This window comes from Podarcis cretensis, assembly GCF_951804945.1.
Source record: "Podarcis cretensis genome assembly, chromosome: 11".
NCBI classification, from domain to species: Eukaryota; Metazoa; Chordata; class Lepidosauria; order Squamata; family Lacertidae; genus Podarcis; species Podarcis cretensis.
Genome location: NC_137180.1, coordinates 52,116,201 through 52,141,449, shown reverse-complemented (window position 1 = coordinate 52,141,449; position 25,249 = coordinate 52,116,201). Strand labels below are relative to the sequence as shown.

The 25,249-nt window shown below is 41.4% G+C and overlaps 1 protein-coding gene across 1 annotated transcript in view; it reads left to right on the top strand.

Annotated features, from left to right (window-relative positions):
* WDR7 (WD repeat domain 7) overlaps nucleotides 1-25,249 on the top strand; it is a 226,909-nt gene that overhangs the window by 73,840 nt on the left and 127,820 nt on the right. The window contains exon 20 of the mRNA XM_079994680.1: nucleotides 5,032-5,145. Coding sequence (XP_079850806.1) covers nucleotides 5,032-5,145 — 114 coding nt within the window. The remainder of the gene's footprint in view (nucleotides 1-5,031; nucleotides 5,146-25,249) is intronic.

Genomic DNA, 25,249 nt, shown 5'->3' with positions numbered 1-25,249 from the left:
CATCCTCCAGTCTCAGATGCATGTGATGTTGACAAAGGTTTTCTGCAGTTCTGGCCAGCACCTGAACCCCGCCATCCCTTGCTAGGTCTGCAAGCAAGATTTCTTTTCTTTTCTTTTCTTTTTGCCACTTTTGCTACAACACATTTTCTTCTAAACAGGAAGCCGGAGGAGTTGGCTGAATTGAGCCAAAACACTTCTGAATGACGAACCCATTTAATCCTTGTGGGGGCTAAGAGTCCAGTGATAATGGTGGGAAGCTTATCTTACATATAAGCTGGCCTCCTAAAACATTTTTTTTTTAAGCATTATGCCTGATAGTCCATGAATGAGTCTTTGCACCATATCTTAGGTTGATTCCATGCCTACCTACTCAACACTCTGACATGAAATGATAAATCATGTGGGTAAAGCATTGGACTGTTCAATGGAGGCAGTTCATACTTAGATCACTGAGTGCCATTTGAATAATAAGATGCTAAATGCTGCTCCTATGCACTGGTGTCATGCCCTTGGCTTCCTTTAACCAAATTGCCCTTCTGCATCAAATACCATTGAAGCAGTGTCTAGTTCTGATAGTTAAGAGGTAACATATTAGCATTGTGTTCTTGCAGTAGTGGAGCCCTTCCAGCATCAGCTACAACCTGATACAGATGGAGCCTCCAGCACCGATGTTCTGCTTATTTATTTGACAATTTCTATGCAGCCACATCGCTGTGGTCTAAACCACTGAGCCTCTTGGGCTTACTGATCAGAAGGTCGGCGGTTCGAATCCCCGTGACGGAATCCCCATTGCTCGGTCCTAGCTCCTGCCAACCTAGCAGTTCGAAAGCATGTCAAAAGTGCAAGTAGATAAATAGGGAAACGGCGTTTCCGTGCGCTGCTCTGGTTTCGGTGTTCCGTTGCGCCAGAAACGGCTTAGTCATGCTGGCCACATGACCCGGAAAACTGTCTGTGGACAAACGCCGGCTCCCTTTTACACAGCCACATAGCTCCATAGAGCTCTTGTGGTGGTGTACATCACGTCAGAAAACATTGTAAAATGGCTACCATCAGAAGTAGCTCACTGAGTGCGTGGCCTTAGGCTAGTCTCTCACTCTCAGCCAAAGCTACCTCACAGGGCTGTTGTGACGATAAAGTGGGGAAAAGGAAAATCATGTGCACCACCTTGAGCTACTTGGAGGAAAAGGCAGTATCTAGATGTAATAAATAAAGAATGGCTGCTACCCCACCCCCCATGATGTCTCTAAAATACCGGTAATCTCACTATTGAGCAGCTGATCAATTTGTTTGAAAGAATAAGGCAACGTTTTAAAATTCCAGAATTATAATTTCTACTATTTTATTTCAAAAAATAGTATAAAAGAGTTGGCCTGATTAACTGTTCTGGGAAGAGAATTCCATTATGGAATTCCATCACCACCACTAAGGCCCCGTTGCTGGTCTTGACTAGTATAGCAACAGTTAAAAGGAAGTTGGAGCTAGGCCTCATCTACCGATCTTAATCTGCAAATGGACTAAAGTTTCCTTCCAGCCTTCAGGAAACAGGTATGGCAACAAACGACTTAAAAGAATAGAAAATATAGGCAAACTATTAGTCTGGAGGACAAGAGGAACGGAGGAGGACATCTCCCATCCTGTACTGAAGTAACCACTTTGCGTCACATCCACTGTATTTTAGACATCAATTATTTATTCCTTATTTCGTATATAAAATAAACTTATTTGTTGGATTTGCTCTTTATTGGTTATCTAGAAAGCACCGGAGAATAGGAAGGTCAGGCTTGGTAATGCATGCTCTTGTTCATTGACTTTATTTCAAAAAAGAAGCCATATTTCACAGTCTGTCTCCATCTGATTTATTTCTGTTTTTCACATTCTCTGTTCTTTTCTCCTTTTTTCCCCCTCTGGGTTGCTGCGGCTGTCTTCTTTTTTTATTATTTATGAATTCCCCCCCCCCCTCCATGGAGATTCGGATGAAATCTCACAGATGATTTGTTTTGTGAATAATAAATATTACTCCCAGCTTTTGAATGTTAAATATAAGCTCGGCTAAGCAGTGGTTTCAATGGAAGCTATGAATGCTTTCTAAAGAGTACTTTCGCACTTGCCACCAGCACTTCCTTGTTAGTTTAGAACAGGGGTGGGTAGTCTTTTTGTACTTGAGGGCCACAATCCCTTGTGCGCATCCTCCTGGAAGCCACATGCTGGGAGTGGAGGGGCCAGAGTAACCACTGTGAATTTTACATTTTGTACAGCAGTCTAGCCCTTACCATAGCCCTCTCCACCCTTCCTCCAGGCAAATCCAAGACAGCATAATACCTTTCACTCCAGGCAGTCGCTCAAGAGGGGTGAAAAATAGGACTGGTGAGGGATGTGGCCAGGGAAGAGTCACAAGGGCCAGATAGAGAGACCTGGGTTGATGCATTTGGCCCCCAAGCCCATGGCTCAGCTCGTAATTAAAAGGTAAAGGGACCCCTGACCATTAGGTCCAGTCGTGGCCGACTCTGGGGTTTCGGCGCTCATCTCGCTTTACTGGCCGAAGGAGCCAGCATACAGCTTCCGGGTCATGTGGCCAGCATGACTAAGCCGCTTCTGGCGAACCAGAGCAGTGCATGGAAACACCGTTTACCTTCCCGCCGGAGCGGTACCTATTTATCTACTTGCACTTGGACATGCTTTCGAACTGCTAGGTTGGCAGGAGCAGGGACCGAGCAACAGGAGCTCACCCCGTCGCGGGGATTCGAACCACTGACCTTCTGATTGGCAAGTCCTAGGCTCTGTGGTTTAACCCACAGCGCCACCCGCGTCCCCCTCCAGCTCATAATTGCTTTGCAATAAATAAAGGCTTATTTAATGACATAGTCTCGCTGATAAGTTCCTTTTGTGGAACGAGGCTGTGCAATTTAATGTGGCCAACAACAGATTTTCTACTTCTGTGGACGGGGGGGGGGGGGTGTTGTGAAAGAATGGTAGGAATTGAACATAGGAACCTCTGTGTTGCTTGTTACATTATATTCACTTTGAGAATTGTGTGTGCGGATTTCAAATGTGTGAACGGCTTCATACAGTCTTTACATTGGTCTGGATTTTTAAATGACTCCATGCAAAATAAAAGGGGACATTCCAAAAGTTCTAATTGGGACATGCATTACTTCCACCTCCTCTGCTTAATTCTGGAGTGAGCTCTTGGAGCTTCCTAGCACCTATAACAGGGCTGCAAGAATGGATAAGAGTGATGGAGAGTCCTTTTCTTCTGGAATAACCCCTTTCGGGACCAGTACAAGACTTTGGGGAAATGACTGGGCACATGCTATGCCTGCAAAAAAGCCTCTGGCATCTATAGATAGTTGGGAAATCCTGGAGAATCAGTGCCAGCTAGATAGCACTGAACAAGGTAGACCAATGGCGGTGGTTGTTGTTGTTTAGTCATTTAGTCGTTTCCGACTCTTCATGACCGCATGGACCAGAGCACGCCAGGCAACTCCTGTCTTCCACTGCCTCCCACAGTTTGGTCAAACTCAAGTTAGTAGCTTTGAGAACACTGTCCAACCATCTCGTCCTCTGCCGTCCTCTTTTCCTTGTGCCCTTAATCTTTCCCAGCATCAGGGTCTTTTCCAGGGAGTCTTCTCTTCTCATGAGGTGGTCAAAGTATTGGAGCCTCAGCTTCAGGATCTGTCCTTCCAGTGAGCACTCAGGGCTGATTTCCTGAAGAATGGAGAGGTTTGCTCTTTTTGCAGTCCATGGGATTCTCAAGAGTCTCCTCCAGCATCATAATTCAAAAGCATCAATTCTTCAGCGACCAACCTTCTTTATGGTCCTACTATAAGACCAGCTTCCCGTTGTTTCTTTTTTGACTCAACTTCTGGTGACAGGTTTGAGCTTTCTGTTACATGGTGTTGCAGCACATCTCATTTTTATTTATGTTGATATAGCAGCAAAGCCTGCCACTGAATCATAACATTGTACAGTCTCTCTTTTAAAGGAAACATTTTCGAAAGGGAACAAACCCCATACCTGCCACTAAATTGCTGCTAGCCTCTCTGGGCTCCTAAGCAAGGTATGCTGTAAAGTAAAAAAATAATTAAGGAAGACTTGGGATCATCATTCAGTCTTCATAACAGCAGGGTAATATAAGCAAAACATGGGAGGTCTCTGCCCCAATGAGCTTAGTTTCTTTTAAAGCTTTTCACGTTGCTGGCCATTACTACATCTGGTACAGTGGTACCTCTAGTTATGAACTTAATTTGTTCCGGAGATCCGTTCTTAACCTGCAACTGGTGTGCTTTCGCTAATGGGGCCTCTGGCTGCTGCTGCGCCACTGGCACACGATTTCCGTTCTCAATCTGCAGCAGAATTCTCAACTCGAGGTAACTCTTCCAGGTTAGCGGAGTTTGTAACCTGAAGCGTTTGTAACCTGAGGTGTTTGTAACTTGAGGTACCACTGTAATCTTGTAGTTTCATTATGTGCTTCATGAAGAACTATTTTCTTTACACTGGCCTGAATCTACCAACATTCACCCTCAATGGACAGTCCCAGGTTCAGGAATTATGAGAGAGGGAGAAGTTCTCTCTATCCAATGCCTCCACACCATGTGTAACTTGTATACAAACCTTATAAACTTAAAAGTCCCAAACAGTTGTGACTTTTCCTCGTAGGAGACTTGCTCCAGCCCCTTGCTCATTTTTGTTGCTCCTTTCTGACCTTTTCCAGCTCTACAATGCACTATGTGAGGATGTTTCCTTTGAGTATGTACCCTGATCAGATCTTCACGAGGTCCAAACTCAGAACATCTTGGGAAGGGTCATCTCCCAAGAACTGGCCTTTTATCACAACACTTATCTTCAGGGAATCTCATGAACCCGGTTCAGGGTTGGCAAGTCTTCTGGAAGAAGGAAAGCCTGATAATCTGATTCCTATAAGATCTGAGATCTGTATTTTCCCCTCCACTTAAATGTGATGTAAATATAATGTAAAGATCAACATATTTTCTTTTGTTCTGTGAATTGAATGGTGGTGTTTTGACATTTCAGCTGGAGTGACCACGGAAGCAATTCAGACCGCTACTCCTGCTCCTGAACAAATGGTATCTGAAACTAAAATTCCAGAAGAGGAACATGACCTTGTTGATGAGGACATCTCAGCAGGTAAACATTTGTATGTTTAATAATTCTGAGCCAGATCTCTTCATGCTTTGTGCTGCAAGTGGCTTGAAGTTTCGACTATGCTTTAGTGAAATTGTATCCCGAATCTCATTTTGAAGACATTTCAGGAATAAAACCTGGGATATATTTTGCTTAGAAGCCATATTACTTCAAATAGTCAGTCATTTTATTGCATGCTTAGCCCTCACCAATGAACTTCAGAGGTGGCATGCATATATAATCTTGAAAATTAATAATAAAAAAGTGGAGCTAAGCTCTCTTGGCAAGGGCTTAATTCTTCCAGTTTGGCTTGTATTTAGTTTGCATTCATTATGTAATTCAGAAGGTGATGGACGATGGATAGTCTTTTATTTCCATGTGTCTTGTGCTGACCATGGTCTCAAGTAGTTGCATATGGCTTTTAGGCAGTTGTAAAGATTTAAAACAGGGGTAGCTGTCCTGTGGCCCTCCAGATGTTGTTGGAGTCCAGTTGCCATCAGTCCCATCTAGCAAGGCTCATAAGTCAGAGTTGAAGGGGGTTGGGAGTCCAGCAACATCTAGCTTGCCAAAGATAACCCCTGATTTAAGAATATCTTCATGGATCTAATGTTGGAAATGTATATTCCTCTAAGTGGTAGGGTTCAAAGATAATTCTTCCTTGGAGCTGCTTACTGCAAAATGAATTAATTAGCACATTGCCATCTACATATGCAATGGCTGACAAAGCAGAAGAAACCAGAAAGAGAAGCCCCTGCCCTGAGCCGCTTACAATCTAAATATTAACAAAGGGTAGGAAGAGTCTAATGTGAATGAACTTTGACGTGAAATTACTCTACAGCAACAGCTACATAGAAAAATATGTTAAATAAACCATACTTCTTTCTTGAATTGATTTATTCTTGTTAACAGAGATGATGTAAACTATGACGGAAGAGTTCTTTGTACCCAAACAATTTAAATAACTAAAAGACTTTCTTAGCATACTGGCAAAGCAGCTAACAAGTTGCAAACTTCCAGATTGTGCACTCTTACTCTTGGATTCTACGACTTGATTGAGCTCTATATAGATTTCTCCGCAAGTTTAAAAGAAAACTGTATTTATTTCTATCGACTGGAAGCCTATATAAATTACATTATGAAAAAATCTGGTAGGCATACAAAGAGTGAAAACGCTCATCAGGAGCTGTAAATTTTATTTTGGTGGCAATAGAAGGGAGCTGAGATTTAGGTAGTAGCTTGAACATTTATGCTACGAAACAGCATGGGGCAATAAATCAATTTGGGCTTTGGAAGATCTCTTGCATTTTGCAAACTCTGAGTAATGTTTCCTGCTCATTAGACTTACAGTTGTACATTTGTTTGTTTGTTTATTGCAGTTTTTGCTTTCATTTTATGCTTTGGTGGGTGGAATGGTTTTTAATATTTTATCTTTTGCTATTGTGAGCCATGTTGTATTAAGCTAGGTTGTCAGCGACCATCTGACTCGAGAGACATTGGATTGCAGTTCCGGGGTTGAAGTCACTGATGTGTTAGAGGTACAAGAGTGACCTCCCTAGAGTGCAAACCTGGACAGCGTACAGTGGTACCTTGGTTCTCAAACTTAATCCATTCTGGAAGCCTGTTCCAAAACCAAAGCGTTCCAAAACAAGGCGTTCTTTCCCATAGAAAGTAATGCAAAATGGATTAATCTGTTCCAGACTTTTAAAAACAACCCCTAAAACAGCAATTGAACATGAATTTTATTATCTAATGAGAGCATTGATCCGTAAAATGAAAGCAATAAACCATGTACTGCAGTCACACAGTCAATCAACCGGTAGCTGAACTGGGTTCCATACAGTCACAAAAACAGAACAAAAAAGCTGCAAAAACAAAAACGCAAAAGAAATAGCAAAAACAGAGAGACCTCAGCGTAACACTCGAAACGGAAGTATGGCACTCAAATTGCAAGTGTAACACTCAAAACGGAGGATGTTCGGCTTCCGAAAAAAGTTTGCAAACAGGAACACTTACTTCCAGGTTTGCAGTGTTTGGGTTCCAAGTTGTTTGCATACCAAGGGGTTTGAGAACCAAGGTACCACTGTATATGGCAGTCCTGGGATGCCCAGACAACAAGAGATCGCTCATGGCCTCATTGATGTGGTCCAAGGGAAAGCAGAGCGATATGTTTGGCACAGCTTGGCTACAGGAGTTGCCAGAAGGAGGTGTACAAGGCATCACCCAACCATTGTAGGGACTCTGTTCCACTGTTCAGAACTATTAGCTGCTCTTTCATACTGTTTTAAAGGTGTTGTATCACTGGAGTTGTTGTGTGGGTTTTAACATGCTGGGAACTGTCTAGAGAACATAGTTGGATAGACAGTATGATAGAATCATAGAGTTGGCAGAGACAACGAGGGTCATCTAGTCCAACTCCCTGCAGTACAGGAATCTTTTGCCCAACATGGAGATTAAGAGCCTCATGCTCTACCAACTGAGCCATCAGTTCATTTAATCTATATAAATCAGTGGAACTGACAATTGTGGGCACATTATTTTAGGCTATATGTAGGGGGAGCCTAACTATAATAAAAGGAAAGAAAATGATGGAAAGGCTCCTTCAGTATTTTCAAGCAATGCATGTTTTGTTAATTTAAATCCTAAATCAGCTCGCATTTCCAGGAATATGTTAAAGAGGCTTTGGCACTAGGGGTTTTAGACATAAACAACATTTATTTAAATTTATTTGCTTAACATGAAGGTGATTGCTCGGCCTAGAAATTCTGTAACTCAGTGACTGCCTTGATAGCTGAAGCGTTCTGTTTTTCTTCACAAAGTAAAGATTGCCTTTGACGGACACAGATGAAGCTGGAAATAGTCAAATCAATTTACAACTATAAAAATGATATGAAAAGAATAGCCCTTAGTTGCAGAATGACAACTGGGAAACTCAAATAAGGAAATATTAAGTTGTTACTGTGACAACTTAAATCTCACCCTGACATCTTAAAATATGATACAGCTTCTTTCTGTATCTGTATTTTAAATGCTAATACCTATTGATTTGCTTCATAATATGTGTGTGTGTGAGTGTGTGTGCACGCACACATGCCATTGTCCCCAGGAATTGCTTTCAGCAACTCACCTAAACTTTTTATTTATCATTTTTAAAAGAGAACAACAACAGCACCCAAGGTTTCGTACCAATCCTTTGGGAGATTAATATTTTCTTTTTCTTTTCTTTTTGGCAATTGGGGGCATTTAAAAATGCTGAAGCCTCTTTCAGATACAGCTTTCCACATTACTCCCAATTCAAATATTCCTTGGAGGACAGTGAAAAAGAAGAAGAATTGTTGCATTATTTCTGCTTAAAATGAATTACACAGTTTGGTTATTCTCAGCTTCTGATTCGGATATTAGTTAAGCTAAAAGCAAAAGGGAATTGTTTTGCATTGAATGAATTCAACTGGGAAGTTACACATTTGGGGAAATGCAAAATAATATGTGGATTATTCCAGCCCAAGAATAGTTGACTTAAAAAAAAAAGATCTTTCATGACACTTTGAGGAAAACATAGCCATACATCCTTTTATTTTTAAGGAAGAAACAAATACATATTTTGATGCACTCCTGGTCTCTTCTTTAAAATGTGTTTTGATGCTTGAAAATTTAAATAGGAAAGTGCTGCACACCCTTTATATTTCTAATGGTAAATATTAACCCTGCTAAGTGGATAGAGCTGCATGGGTTAATACTGCAGTCAGTGTCTGTGACGATAGTCTTCGCCTCCTCATGGTCAGCACAGCTGACCACATAATAGGAGTAAAGGTCAAATGTCACTGACATTGTCAAAAGCAGAGAATATGATACTATATCATGACTTCTTGTTGACAGATAGAACTACATACCTCCAAGTACAAAGCAGTATGGTCATACTAGGAACAAAACAGCTGAATATTCCAGAGCCTTAACGCAGAGCACAATGCACTCTTCCCTCCCTGACCCATGACTTTCACATTTCGCATTCGTGCAGAATGGCAAAAGGAGCATGTAATTGTGCGTCTCCCTCCTCTGTGCTACACCAGTCATTTCCTGGGTGGCATCTGTTCTCCCTGTTTGTCCAAGCACCTAATCTATTGCTTTCCTTCCTGTTGGGTTAAATGTGGTTTTGTCACTGGCTATGCAATCAACCCAATCTAAATCTTTTCACTGTTAAATTCTAAGGAGAAGTAGAATGGGATGCATTCCCTTTTATATGTACAGTGGTACCTCAGGTTACAGATGCTTCAAGATACAGACTCCACTAACCCAGAAATAGTACCTCGGGTTAAGAACTTTGCTTCAGGATGAGAACAGAAATTGTGCGGCAGTGGAGTGGCAGCAGTGGGAGGCCCCGTTAGCTAAAGTGGTACCTCAGGTTAAGAACAGTTTCAGGTTAAGAACGGACCTCCAGAACGAATTAAGTTCTTAACCCAAGGTACTACTGTACTCCGTTACGTATGGTAGTATACTAATGGTTACATCCATGGAATAATACTCCCAATTTTCCATAAAATCCCCCCAAATGATACATGTTCACCTGAAATCTCAGCAAGAATGCTCCAGCATCTCCTTTTTTGATGCTGTGTAATAGGTGACAGAAACACAAATTTTTTAAATATTGAGACACCTTATTTTTTGTGAATAAGATGGCATAATTCCTTCCATTGATTTACCCAAGCTTCATCAGTTTCCTACATGCAAACAGAAGAAAGAGCAGTAGACTTATTCTGGATGTGCGGTGAAATAAATTTTGCCACTTACTGAAGTTCAGCTGATTTAGAATAATTCTTGTCAGTGATATGAAATAGACTTCAAAGCAGTCTTCAAAGAGTTTGTGGGTTCTGTCAGTGAACAGAAATTTAATTTGGAGATCTGGTTTATGGTGCTCTGTATTCTGACCTGTTAGCACCAAGCAGAACACATGGAGGGATAGTGAGAAATACATGAACACGTCTTGAAATAGTTCCTCATTGTAGTCGGTTTTTCCATGTTAAGTCATTCACCTCAAGAAGCAAGAAACACGTTGCTTCACTCCTTTCACTCCAGTACCTCTTATTACAAATATATTTCGTAGATATGGAAAAGTGCATTGTCACTATAAGTTCAGGAATGTAAATGCCATACAAATGAATCCTCTTTTTTTTAATGCATCTAGTGCTGAAAAGTATCCTTTTCCAGTGTTCAGGGATATAGTTTGAAGGAGGATTTAGTGTGAGACTGAGTATTGATTTGGGTTTGTTGCTGGTTTCTGAGGTTCCCTGCTAATAACGCATCTGTATATTCCTTCTGACTGGCAGAGTTGAGGTAATTTTGCACCTTATTGAAGGGTGAACTGAGTCTAGAATGCAAAAATAGAAACCACTATGAAAATACATGCCATTGCTACATGCTTGGCTTAAAAACCAGTTTATTCTCCCTATGTCTGCTGCAGAGATATTTTCTAGAACTTTTATACATCCAACAGTGTACAGGGACAAGCAGTGTACAGAAGCTTAATGTGAGTTAAAATCAAAACATTTCACTTCTGGTTCTCAGCTGCATAGCACTTGTAGAAGTTGCAAATCACCCAGGAGATTCCGTCTCAAAAAGTTAAATTCCACCGAGGTCAGTGACACCTACTCAGAAATAAATGAACATAGGGTTGTGATTTTGTGATGTAAGACCCATCAGACTTGGGGTCCTCATTTCTTAGAATTTTAGCCTTGGAGCGTCATCTAGTCAAACCACCTGAAATGCAGGAATCTCAATTTAGGCTGCTAAAGAAACTTAGAAGAGTAGCTTTTAAGGGTGTTTGTGACAGCAAGATTTTCCTATCATAATTATGGTTTTAGGATCACGACTCCAGACCTGCAGATTCTGAATGGTGTGCAGCAGAACTATTTGCTGTGTTTACCCATTTATGGAGCCTTATTACGGTTGCACAGTAATGCTGACCTAGTTGAAGACGTGTTTGGTTTAGTATTAAACAGACACTCTCTAAAAATTACTGTCCCTGTTAATATTGTGAATGAAACAGAATAGCTTCCATTTTATACTCATGGCTGAAACCTGCAATAAATAACAAAAGGCCCCCAAGCCTGTCTTATTCCCTGTTCCTTCAGTGGCATAACCCACTCTGCTACCAGTTAATATTGGTGAGATGGCATTAGGGACTCTTTTTCAGCAACTCTCTTTTTTCAGTAACTCTCCAAACTTTTTCACAGTCAGCATGCTGCAACCTTCCAACTGAACCAAATGTTCTCCTTCATTATCTTCTTGACTTTCTCTCAAGGTTCATTAAATTCTACTGCCCTCAGCTGCCGTTGCTGCCTCTGACTATTTTTTTTTACAATTAAATTATTATTTTGTTTGGCATGGGCCAGAAAGCTCTTGCTTTGCCTTTCACAAATCTGCATCGTGCTGTTTTGTAAAGTGCTTTTCATAATGTGAGCCCCTGTTTCAAGAGCCCAGGTTTATTTTCACTTCAGTAGAACCTTTGCATGTTTTTAAGTAAGAGATGTCATTGAAAGCCTATACAGTTGGCACCAGTGCCTATTATGACAACCCTGCAAGCAAAGACAGATTTCTTACTTCTCTTCCCTTCACTTGTGAAAACATTTATTTAAACACAATACTTTCTTCAGTGCTTTGTTTTTGGGATCATGTTGTTGTTGTTTAGTCGTTTAGTCATGTCCGGCTCTTCGTGACACCATGGACCAGACCACGCCAGGCACTTCTGTCTCCCACTGCCTCCCGCAGTTTGGTCAAACTCATGCTGGTAGCTTTGAGAACACTGTCCAACCATCTCATCCTCTGTCGTCCCCTTCTCCTTGGGCCCTCCATCTTTCCCAACATCAGGGTCTTTTCCAGGGAGTCTTCTCTTCTCATGAGGTGACCAAAGTATTGGAGCCTCAGCTTCAGGATCTGTCCTTCCAGTGAGCACTCAAGGCTGATTTCCTGCAGAATGGAGAGGTTTGATCTTCTTGCAGTCCATGGGACTCTCAAGAGTCTCCTCCAACACCATAATTCTAATTCAAAAGCATCCATTCTTCAGCGATCAGCCTTCTTTATGGTCCAGCTTTCACTTCCATACATCACTACTGGGAAAACCATAGCTTTTAATATTCGGACCTTTGTTGGCAAGGTGATGTCTCTGCTTTTTAAGATGCTGTCTAGGTTTGTCATTGCTTTTCTCCCAAGAAGCAGGCGTCTTTTAATTGCGTGGCTGTTTAGGGTCATAGGTAGTTCTATAACAAGTCAGCCTACTTATGCATCTAGCTCAGTATTGTCTGGTCTGACTAGTACTGTTAAGCTCAGTAACAAAAATGGAGACCCTACTTCTGGGGATGGGGAAACAATGGCAACTTTTTCCTTATTCTCTTCTTAGATCAATTTCCATACACAATCGATGGCATAATGCCTGCTTGAAACACAATTCTGTTGGGAATCATGGGGCCAGTGATTCTACTATACCTATGCAACCATCTCTCTGCTTGCTTGCTTGCTTGCCCGCCCTGTTGTGTAAAAACCACTGGATCTGCAGGCGAAACCTTCACATATACACCTTGCCGTATGGGTTCCTTGCATAAAGGTGTGTGGTAAGCAGACACTATGCATCTTTTTATGCATATGGATTGATTCTCTGGCCTAAACAGAGGCACTACAGAGCCTGGGGAAAAAGGAGGGAGGGATTAGCTCATCCCTACAAAGGAAACATAGGGGACGCGGGTGGCGCTGTGGGTTAAACCACAGAGCCTAGGACTTGCCGATCAGAAGGTCGGCGGTTCAAATCCCCACGACGGGGTGAGTTCCCGTTGCTCGGTTCCTGCTCCTGTCAACCTAGCAGTTCGAAAGCACGTGCAAGTAGATAAATAGGTACCGCTCCGGCGGGAAGGTAAATGGCATTTCCGTGCGCTGCTCTGGTTCACCAGAAGTGGCGTAGTCATGCTGGCCACATGACCCGGAAGCTGTCTGTGGACAAACGCCGGCTCCCTCAGCCAATAAAGCGAGATGAGCGCGGCAACCCCAGAGTTGGCCACGACTGGACCTAATGGTCAGGGGTCCCTTTACCTTTACCTTTACAAAGGAAACATAGGGATGCCTACAAAGGTAGGCATTGAAAATGGTAAGTTTTGTGACATTTGTCTTGAGTAATACGTTGCATGGGGGTATGCACCATGTTGACTTGGGGATTTGCATTTTCAGCAATCTGCCCTACATATATAATTTGTAGCACTGTCCCCAAAGGGTTGGATGGGTTGAATAGTATCTGCATATTGCGCCAGTGCCTGTTAGTGGGTTAAACAAATCCTTCACCTTCCCAAAGCCCTTCTCATTCTGGAAAAGGTGAGCCAAGTTCCAAGCACTACAACAAGGCAGTAAATTTATGTGCACACATTAACATCCAGTTACACATCCTTGAAAATCTCCCGCACTGTAAAGCGTTGCCATTTTTAAAATTCTGCTTAGAAGGCTCTTCCCATAATTTCTGTGGCTTTTCATAAGATGTTATCTGTCTCTTGAAACTTAAACTAGTCTACGTAAATCACTCTGCTCCATTCATGTAAAATGGGCCCAAGTTGGCTGCTTTATGGTCCTCGAGGGTCAGAGTTCACTGCTGCTGTCAGAAACCACCGGCTTTTTCTTTCATCAGCATTACCGTTGCATCTGACAGCTTGCATTGCTGAATAAAGGGACTTGCAAAGATGGAAAGCCGAGTGATATTGTCTTTAATAATTTATACACATTTCACCATTCCTTAAAGGAGCATGGCTAGCTAAATCTCACTTTTTAAAAATCATGGTTTATTCAGAAAACTTGTAAGTGATCCATGACTTTGGAACTGTGTGTGTGCATTTAGTTTTGTTCAACTAAAAGAAGTGCAAGAAGACAGAGAATTCTTCTTTTCAAAGATGGCAAAGTTACTTAGAAAGCTTAAAAAAATTGTATTAAATAACTCAAAGCTGGACGTGTAAACAAAGTTAATTTCACATACCTATTAGTATGCCTACCACAGTTTGTGCTAACCCACAACATGGACCATAAACATCTGTTAAAGTGATGATAAATTCAGCTTTATTTTTATTTTTTCCAAGGAAAATACAAAGTGTGAAGCCCTCCTGGTTTCCTAAAATAATTCTGAAAATAATTTACCCAGATTTAGCTTACAGTGGGGCTGCAGATGTTGTGGTGGTGGTCTTTAAAATGTCACCACAGAATGTCTTTTCAGATTGTCCTTGCACTCTGGTCAGTGACCGAAATAAATCGATTTAATTGTGGTGTCCTTGCCTGCGCATGCCTGCAGCTTTTCTCTTAACCACTTGAGGGTCTCATTTTCTTAAATCAAGCACTGTAATGAAGTTGGTTAGGACTGGAATATGTCTGGATTTTCCTGGATGTTACTGGGATTTCAAAGGTGGAATTGACATCCGGGGGGGAATTTCTGAAAGCTGGTGCTTTGTCCTGGATCTTAGGCAAGTCAATTGAAAAATTGTGGTTTTGGGGGGTTTGTAAAAAAAACAAAAAACTTTCGGGGTGTCCTGGTTTTTACTTTTTGAAATATGGCAACCCTAAAGTTGGTTATTAAAACTAAAGCACCTGCCTCTGACATGTGTACAGGAAGGGAAGGCATTACTGTGGTACAAAGCAGACCTTTGTGGAGAAATAACCTTCAGAATGAACTTTCAGGTTTGGCCTCTGGTGTGCTGGATGATACTACCTCGCAGATGGAAATAAATTACATTAGACTGTGGCACACTATTCTATATATTCTATATATTACATGGATTGCCCTTATAATTGATCACAAGTCCATATGAAAAAAGTTGTAATTCACAAGAGTAATGACAGCAATGTCTCATATTTCAGGGGTTTTACATCACACCTGTGAATTATGACTACCCATGTGCAAACTCTGATAAAAATGGGGGGAAAGGGATTTTTAAAAATCAGGCTGCTGGCCAGCTCTGTCTTTTTTTAAAAAATAAAAAAATTAGGCGAAGTGCACTAGCTTTTTCTGAATGCATATACAGGCACCTAGGAATAATTCTTTGCTGGTAAACATAGAGGTGTATGCTGAAGCTCTCTCTAGGCCAACTGTACAGTGCTGTTATATGAACCAGACAGCTGTCTTTAAGAAGGTGTTGGTAGCTGAAGTTGACAACTAAATGGCAAAAAACAAAACAATGGCAATATTATTTCTTGCCTCTATATTTATGCAACAAAGGGCCCTGTTCCTTGTATGTGAGCAAAGCTTGATCCAGGAATGAGGGATTCTACAGGAAAGTTCTGCCTGCCCTCTTCGTAATTTTTTGTTATAAGCATTGTTGATCTATTTTCTTCAGCGTACAAAACATCCAATAAAGAATGCAGTGGTACCTCAAGTTACAGACGCTTCAGGTTACAGACTCCGCTAACCCAGAAATAGTACCTTGGGTTAAGAACTTTGCTTCAGGATGAGAACAGAAATCGTGCTCTGGCGGCGCGGCGGCAACAGCAGCAGGAGGCCCCATTAGCTAAAGTGGTGCTTCAGGTTAAGAACAGTTTCAGGTTAAGTACGGACCTCTGGAACGAATTAAGTACTTAACCTGAGGTACCACTGTATGTCCAACAAGTTGGTACTTCAAGGAGTTTAAATTAAGACATAAGGAAATCGAAAAAGGGGAGGGAAATTGTGGCAGGGATAAACAAGGGCAGAATGTAGTATACAGTTATACATTTTTTATTTTTTTATCTTTTAGCATTCTAGAGAACACCGCCCTCGGTGATTTTGTGGTGCTAGCCATCTCTTCCTTATCTCCCCTCCTCCCCAAAATTACCCAGTTTATTGGATGCAAAATCAAAATGGTGTCAAAGAGCTTCAAGTTGCAACTTGGCCTTGAATCTGTGCACGCCCACCCCCCAAAAAAAACTTACTAAAAAGCAAAACAAACTCAAAGGGTCAGAGTAAGCATCCACAGAGGGTTGCTTGTGCCTGGTCATCTGCCCCAATATTGGGTGCTGAAAATGGGTCTTTTTGTGAGATCATTGTGATAACATATTCCACAGTCCTAGAACTAGCATAGCATAACATTGGCTGAACACCCAACTCACCACGTAAACTAGCTTGCCCATTTTGTTTGTGTCTGCGTGCATTCTCATTCAGTATGTGGTAATCAGAACAGCACAAGAGTCTGTGGTGCTTTATTTGCCACAGTTTTGTTTTTTTTATATATATATATTTTTAATTTTCCAACACAATTGTACAATTTTATCCAAATTTTACAAATTACTCTTTTTGGACTTCCTTCAGTTTCTCTGGTAATCATCCGTAATTACTCTTCAATACGCATTCCCTTCATTGTATTGCCATTTGTCTTCCCTCCCTTTTCTATTTCTTTTTGACAATACCTCTTAAACTTTTACAGTGCTTCTTGAAACCCCACTAGCGTTGTTTGCACGTCACATACATTTTTCAGATAATCTACAAACTTTCCCCAATCTTCGATGAACTTTTGGTTTCAAACATATCTTATCTCCCCAGTCAATTTATCCAGTTCCGCATAGTCCATCAATTTCATTCTCCATTCTTGAATCGTCGGTATTTCCTCTTGTTTCCATTTCTGGGCCAGTAAAGTTCTTGCTGCAGTGACTGCATACTGGAATAATTTACAGTCTTTTCTTCTTATTTCTTTTCCTGTGATCCCTAAAAGAAAAACTTCTGGTTTCTTGACAAAAGTATATTTTAACATCTTTTTCAATTCATTGTATATCGCTTCCCAGAAACTCTTCACTTTCTTACATTCCCACCACATATGGTAAAATGTTCCCTCTTTTTCTTTACATTTCCAACACTTATTACATGTTTTATACATTTTTGCAAGTTTTACCGGTGTAATGTACCATCTATAAAACATTTTCATAACATTTTCCTTCAACACCATGCATGCAGTAAATTTTAAATTTTCCTTCCATAATTTTTCCCAAACTTCAAATTGAATATTATATCCAAAATCTTTGGCCCATTGTATCATTACCGATTTAACCTCTTCATCTTTCGTACACCATTCCAACAGTATCTTATACATTTTTGACAAAATTTTATATTCATTATTTATTATATCTGTTTGGAACTTAGAGTCTTTTTCTGCATAACCACTTTCCTTTATATCTTTTTTAAACATTTCATTTACCTGAAAATAATGCAACCAATCATACACGTAATCTTTAACTTGTTCATATGGTTTTAGTTTCCATTTTCCTCCTTCTTTAGTTACTAATTCTCCGTAAGTAGCCCATTTCCCTCTCATATTAATTTTCTTTACACACATAACCTCTAACGGAGATAACCAATGTGGAACTCTTGGTTCCAGAAGATTTTTATACCTGTCCCATACTTCTATTAACGAATTCCTGAAAATGTGGTTCCCAAATCCTTTATGAACTTTCTTCTTGTCACACCATAGGTAAGCGTGCCAACCAAATCTGTTATCGAAACCTTCAAGGTCTAATAATTCCATATTTTCTAATTTAATCCATTCCTTTGACCAGCATAGGCATGCTGCTTCATAGTATAGTTTCATATCTGGCAGGGCGAAGCCTCCTCTTTCTTTCACATCTGTTAATAATTTATATTTTATTCTTGGCTTCTTACCCTGCCATATATACCTTGAAATCACTCTTTGCCAATCCTTAAAAATCCCTACCCCCTTGATAATGGGGATAGTCTGAAATAAAAATAACATCTTTGGAAGCACGTTCATCTTTATCGTAGAGATTCTACCCCAAAAGGACAGTTTCATTCTACCCCACACCTCCAGGTCATTCCTTATTCCTTTCCACACCTGTACATAATTATTCTGGAACAGGTCAATATTTTTAGGAGTTAACCAAATTCCCAAGTATTTTACTTTCTTCACCACCTCTATCTCTGTCTGTTGTTGCATTGTTTCTATCGTGTTATGCTCCATATTTTTAACCATTATTTTAGTTTTTTTCTTATTCAATCTAAACCCGGCCACATTTCCAAATTGTTCAATCTCCTCCAATACTTCTTTAACACTTTCCATTGGTTCTTCCATCATTATAACCAGATCATCGGCAAAGGCTTTAACTTTATATTCATTCTGACCTACTGTCACAGTTTTGATGTTCCGTATGTGCCAGGGCAGTCATGCTTATATAACTGTGAAACATTGCCAGTAGGTCTGGCTTTCTGGTTGCTTGGAGGAAATTGCTACCCATCCCAAAAAAATGGCGGACTGCATAATGCTACATTGTTGTTGTTGTTTAGTCGTTTAGTCGTGTCCGACTCTTCGTGACCCCATGGACCAGAGAACGCCAGGCACTCCTGTCCTCCACTGCCCCCCGCAGCTTGGTCAGACTCATGCTGGTAACCTCGAAAACACTATCCAACCATCTCGTCCTCTGTCGCCCCCTTCTCCTTGTGCCCTCCATCTTTCCCAACATCAGGGTCTTCTCCAGGGAGTGTTCTCTTCTCATGAGGTGGCCAAAGTACTGGAGCCTCAGCTTCACAATCTGTCCTTCCGGTGAGCACTCAGGGCTGATTTCCTTCAGAATGGAGAGGTTTGATCTTCTTGCAGTCCATGGGACTCTCAAGAGTCTCCTCCAGCACCATAATTCAAAAGCATCAATTCTTCGGCGATCAGCCTTCTTTATGGTCCAGCTCTCACTTCCATACATCACTACTGGGAAAACCATAGCTTTAACTATACGGACCTTTGTTGGCAAGGTGATGTCTCTACTTCTCAAGATGCTGTCTAGGCCTGTCATTGCCCTTCTCCCAAGAAGCAGGCGTCTTTTAATTTCGTGGCTGCTGTCACCATCTGCAGTGATCATGGAGCCCAAGAAAGTAAAATCTCTCACTGCCTCCATTTCTTCCCCTTCTATTTGCCAGGAAGTGATGGGACCAGTAGCCATGATCTTCGTTTTTTTGATGTTGAGCTTCAGACCATATTTTGCACTCTCCTCTTTCACCCTCAATAAAAGGTTCTTTAATTCCTCCTCACTTTCTGCCATCAAGGTTGTGTCATCTGCATATCTGAGGTTGTTGATATTTCTTCCGGCAATCTTAATTCCGGCTAGGGATTCATCCAGCCCAGCCTTTCGCATGATGAATTCTGCATATAAGTTAAATAAGCAGGGAGACAAAATGCAGCCTTGTCGTACTCCTTTCCCAATTTTGAACCAGTCAGTTGTTCCATATCCAGTTCTAACTGTAGCTTCTTGTCCCACATAGAGATTTCTCAGGAGACAGATGAGGTGATCAGGCACTCCCATTTCTTTAAGAACTTGCCATAGTTTGCCATGGTCGACACAGTCAAAGGCTTTTGCATAGTCAATGAAGCAGAAGTAAATGTCTTTCTGGAACTCTCTAGCTTTCTCCATAATCCAGCGCATGTTTGCAATTTGATCTCTGGTTCCTCTGCCTCTTCTAAATCCAGCTTGCACTTCTGGGAGTTCTCGGTCCACATACTGCTTGAGCCTTCCTTGTAGAATTTTAAGCATAACCTTGCTAGCGTGAGAAATTAGTGCAATTGTGCGATAGTTGGAGCATTCTTTGGCACTGCCCTTCTTTGGGATTGGGATGTAGACTGATCTTCTCCAATCTTCTGGCCACTGCTGAGTTTTCCAAACTTGCTGGCATATTGAGTGTAGCACCTTAACAGCATCATCTTTTAAAATTTTAAATAGTTCAGCTGGAATACCATCACTTCCACTGGCCTTGTTATTTGCAGTGCTTTCTAAGGCCCATTTGACTTCACTCTCCAGGATGTCTGGCTCAAGGTCAGCAACCACACTACCTGGGGTATATGAGACATCCGTTTCTTTCTGGTATAATTCCTCTGTGTATTCTTGCCACCTCTTCTTGATGTCTTCTGCTTCTGTTACATTGCTACATTGCTACATTGTGTGCATGCAAATGTATAGTTCCTTTTCTTTGTATGGAAATGCTATGGCAGCTCAAACTCCACCATTGGCTATGTTGAAATAACCAATGTGGCATGCTCATTCAAATGAGTGAGCCCATGTGCCATTTTATATTAGCACTATCTGAGAAGTGCATGCTGCTGATCAGATCTAGTGGTACTGGGCCCCCAGAAATCTGCTAGACTTTTCCTCGTGGCCTCTATTTGTCATCGTTGTTGCAGTTGTAGCTTTATGGCTTTGTTTAAGTTGTACTTTGTCTTGATTGCCTTTCAGTCATAAAGATGATTTAATAATATGTATAAAAAAATGAAATGACTGTTTCCTGGCCCTTGAAACCCATTTATTCCCAATCCCCTTAAGTATAATCCCTCACATTCTCTTTTAAATCAATTTATATCTCTGACACACACACAAAATATTGGATATAAATTCTCTTGTATTTTATTCTAGCTATAGAACTTGAGTCACTTTGGTACAAAGTAGGGATGGATGAATCTGTCTATTTCTTGTCTGTGTCAGATTTGACATACTTCATTCATATGTCTATTCCATCCTGATTCAGCAGTAATCTGAATTTGTAATTTTAAAAACCATATGAAAAGACATACTTAGCTTGTACTTAATACATGCCTTATCATAAAATATATATTTTAATATGCATTTTATCATACTATTTGTACTTAAATACATATCATCTCTGTGTATGCATTCCGTGTATTATTATTATTATTCACAAACAACTGTCACAAAATTCAGAGAAGCATACAATCCCTATAATAATTACATTCCAGTTTGTGTAGTCCATTGGATAAGTTTGTTTATAAATGCGGACCTATAGAGATTATTTTCCAACCTTAGTGCAAAGGTGGTACAGTCGATATTGGAAGCTCTGTTATAAAAAATCCTCACTGAAGATATAAAAACAGTTTTTAAAGCTGTTTGCCATGCCAAGACCATTTTAGGCTGATTTCCAAATGTGCTGAGCACACATTGCTGTATCTCTTCTGTATAAAATTTTCAAAGCACAGGACTTCTTGGCAGTGTCGATAGGAACATTGCTTGCACTTTGTACATCTTGTTTCTTGAGTTGGCATTAATACTAAAAGCAGAATCTGAGACTTGTCCTTTTTGATGGAGCTGATGGGGATTGTTTTAGTCGGCTAGGTTACAGTGCTGCATTGATTTCAGGGGAGGTGTTTAACTCTTTAAAATGTTGATTTGATGTTTTAATGTGGGCTTGCTATGTCCCTTAATTGGATTAATTCAGAACCTGAATAAGAACAGACTGGAAGCAATTAGGACCGGAGCAAGAGTCTTGTTGTTGAAGAAGGCATCTAACAAGTTATATTTTCTTCATTTCTTCATGTTTCTGTTCAAGGCTATGATGTCTGACCCACAGTACAAATAATTTAGAATGGTAAATACACAGTATATATTTTCCGGGTGTGCTTGTTGAAGCAAGTTGACTAGATAAACGGTGCATAAAATAAATTTACACCCCCAAGCTCCTTTAGTCCCCTTGGGTGCAGCCAGAAATCCTTCTTCACCAGAAGCAAAGACCATGGTTCAAGAAGCCCAGTCTTTCCTGACGACACCACCCTCACAGCCAGTGGTTTATTTCCAGTATCTTCCTCTTCCTAGGCCATGAACTTCAACAGGAAGCAATGATGGAAAAACCACCATTCCCCCAAGGCCCTTCAGCTTCCTGCCCAGAATCTTATAGTCCTCTGGATAAGCTGGGCCTGGCAGTATCATTTATACCCATCTGAATCAGAAGGAAGGGGTTGTGGTCAGTGGGCTTTATAAGAATTGGCACATCATGAATCCTTGCACTTGGAAGAAAGCACACACAGCATGGCTCCAGACAGTCCTGCTTTTGGGTGTCATGTTCCACCATGGATTCATCTCCTGCAGTGGGTGATCCTTCCTAGGGGCACCCCCTTCCCTGCATCCGGGACAGCCCATTTTGCTCTAGCAAGAAATTCCTCATCTTGGCTGATACCTTGAAGTGTGGATAGATGACCTTCTATTTGCTGCACCTTTTCTTCCAGCAATACAACCAGCTCGAACTGGCTGAAGATGTAGGCTTGGACATTCTCAGCTGCTCAGCCTCCCCGCCTAACAGCTGATGTTTCCCAAGCACCCTCCACCCAGCCCCAGAGCTTCAGTTCCAGTTGTGGATATTTTGGGTACAGTACTTTTGATCTGGATTGGAGAAAGAGTGGCAGAGGGGACGTTAAGAGGGGGCTTACGCAATTTTCCACTTATGCACGCAGGGCGCCAAAAAACTAACTTCTGCATAATTAGGGAGCTGCCTGTATAACATGATGCTTCAGGAAACTGGGCAGAAGAAACAACAACTGAGAGATCACAAGTACAGAGAAACTCCTGATCAATCTACCCAAACATGAATTAGAGCTCATTTTAAAACCTAGTCACTGATGGTGATGGCAAGAAATCATTCTTACTTCACTACCACTATTGCATCCACTCAATGCTGTCCCAGAGAGTTTTCCTAGGTGGTGATTTAGTCCAGACACGGCTACAGTGGACTGCTTGGCAGCCCACTGTGACATGTTTGTGAAGTGCTTTGTAGATAAAATCGCTCGCATCTGTTCTTGGACTCCCCTTTAGTGGTGGTGGCAATATATATGGAGTTTTTGCCTGCTCTTATCCACTCCAATGATTTCAATTGCTTTAGCCTGAGGATGTGGATAAGGTGGTTACTTCTGTGGCCAACCATATATACTCTAGGGTTGCTTACAGTTTAGCCTGCAGTTGTCACCTTTGTTCACTCACCGTTCTCATTGGAATCCAGCCAGACAAAGTAGCTGTAGCAAAATGGTTGCATTCCAACATTTTCCATGCTGTCCTCCTTTCCCCCCGCCCCATTCTTCTATGAATTGAGTTGTGCGGTGAGTTGGCATGGCTTGGGGAAAAGGGCTTTGTGGTCCAAATCGCTGAGCCTATGGGCGAGAGATTCCCCACCCTGATCCAGACGTTTTTCAGTCTGGTTATGGGACAGAATTGACTATCCTTCTGGCTGACCTTTGCAGAGGTGAGGCATGCAATGTGTGGTGCTGTTGAATCTCTTCGACCTCTTGGTGTTGTATTTCAGTACCACTTACCATGGTATTCTCCATCACTCCCTGGGAGGACTGGGAACTGCCTTGGGAAGTCTCTTTTCCTAGAACAGCGGTTCTCAACCTGTGGGTCCCCAGATGTTGTTGGACTACAACTCCCATCACCCCTGAGCTCTGGCCTTGCTAGCTAAGGGTGATGGGAGTTGTAGTTCAACAACATCTGGAAACCCACAGGTTGAGAATGGCTGTCCTAGAAAATAAGTTTGGCCTTCTACCTGCCAAACTTTAGCCAACTAACAAAAGCTTTTTCTTTCTGTGATGTTCACTGGGTAAATATTTGCATTAAGCTTAATATATCTTATTTCTGCTTCGGAACCCCTGTGAGGGCTGAGTGTTGCAGAATAAAAGTCTTAGGTACCCAAAAGTCTACAAAGGCTCCATCACAAGCCCTTTGTCTGCTTCTCATCAGGATGGGTGGTTTGGTTGTTGCTTTCTGAGATGGGAGACTTGCAGGTTCCAGCTGCCCATCTTTTTTTCCATGTAAAAGTGTTTTTATTGGTAGGACTCCCAAAAGATAGACTTTGCCTTGTTGAGCCCCAGTTGCATCTTCCCAGGGTGAGGTTAGAAGAGGTTCAAATCCTTACTTCCTGTTTCCCATTCCGATGTGTTTTCCCACTACCAAATTGGGGTGCATGGCTTGCATTTTCTTGCAAAATGCTTGTCTGCACCCACAAACACTGATACAAACATGTTGCATGCAGTTTTCACAAGCATTATCTCTGTGGGTTCATGGGTCCTTTCTGCAGTGGAACTTGCTGTCTCCTTGAGAGCCTGTGACCATAAATATTTTACATGGGAACCTTCTAACCTCTGAATGGGTTTTTTAAGGCAGAGGCCCTGTTAGCTTTTCTTGGCAGATAACGTTTGTACACCGTGTGTGGGAGAGCACGTGCTCTTATTTCCTGTGATGTCATCCTGGCTTCCCAGTTCTGTGTTGCTTGGTTGCCTTCCAAGTAATGTGAGGGTATTTTTAGGGAAGCGTCTTGGCTGAGATTCGTGCATTGTAGGGGGTTGGACTAAATGACCCCTGGGCCTGGGGTCCCTTCCAACTCTGCAATTCTTTGATTCTATGTGTAGTGACAGTGCTGGCAGGGTTGCTGTGGGGGTAGCTGTCAGCATCGCTACATCAGTTCTTGTTCCTCATGATATCATTTTGCATTCTGCTTGCTGATGGGAGTCGCAGCTAGGATCATGACTACCTTTTTCTGACATGGCTGTGTTGGAAGCTGCCTGCTTAACAGAATCATGGGATCTGCCTGTAAATAATAGCTAGCATGCCGGAGTTCCTCTGTTCTTTACGCACCTTCAGTAGTCTAACTGAATTTGCATCATAATATTTAAAATAATTTGCGCTCAGTGAATAAAAACCACCTCTTCAACATATTTCACAGAAATGTCTTGACTCGTAAGAATCTGCATAATTCAGCTGGAAAAGCAGTAAAAGATTACAGGGAAGTAAAATGCAATATTCTGTTGAGGGTCTTTTTTAAATTTTTTACTGCCAGTTACCTTTTTAATGTTTGGAGATCATTGGGTACCCAAACACATCATTCACAATGTAGTAACTGATTTGTGCAAAACCTCATCTTCTTGTGTAAATGCCCATTTTATTGGTGCTTGCAGTGAAGAAGATTTTGAGTCCAAGTCCAAGGGAAAGGACATGTCTCCCCCCCCCCTTTTTGTATAGCACCTAGCATTTTTAGACATTGCATAAAAATTGTATAGTTAATGATTTGCGCCCAGACCTGACAGTTTGCCCTGCCCTCCCTCCCTCTGTTGAAGTTGGGTTTTGTTTAAGTGAAAAATGGCAGGTGCAACCATGCATTACTTCCCTCTCATAAGACCACTACCTAAAAATTGGTGAGGAATAGAAGTTTGCAACAAATGAAACCATCTGTCATCCCCAGCAAACAAGCCCAACAGCCCCACTGTTCAGGACAATAATGGTGCCAAAGGAGTCAGCCTCTGGACAAAGTTCCTGCTGGGTTTCATTTAAGTAGGTTAGACCAAACCTGAGAACCTTCCACAGATCCTGT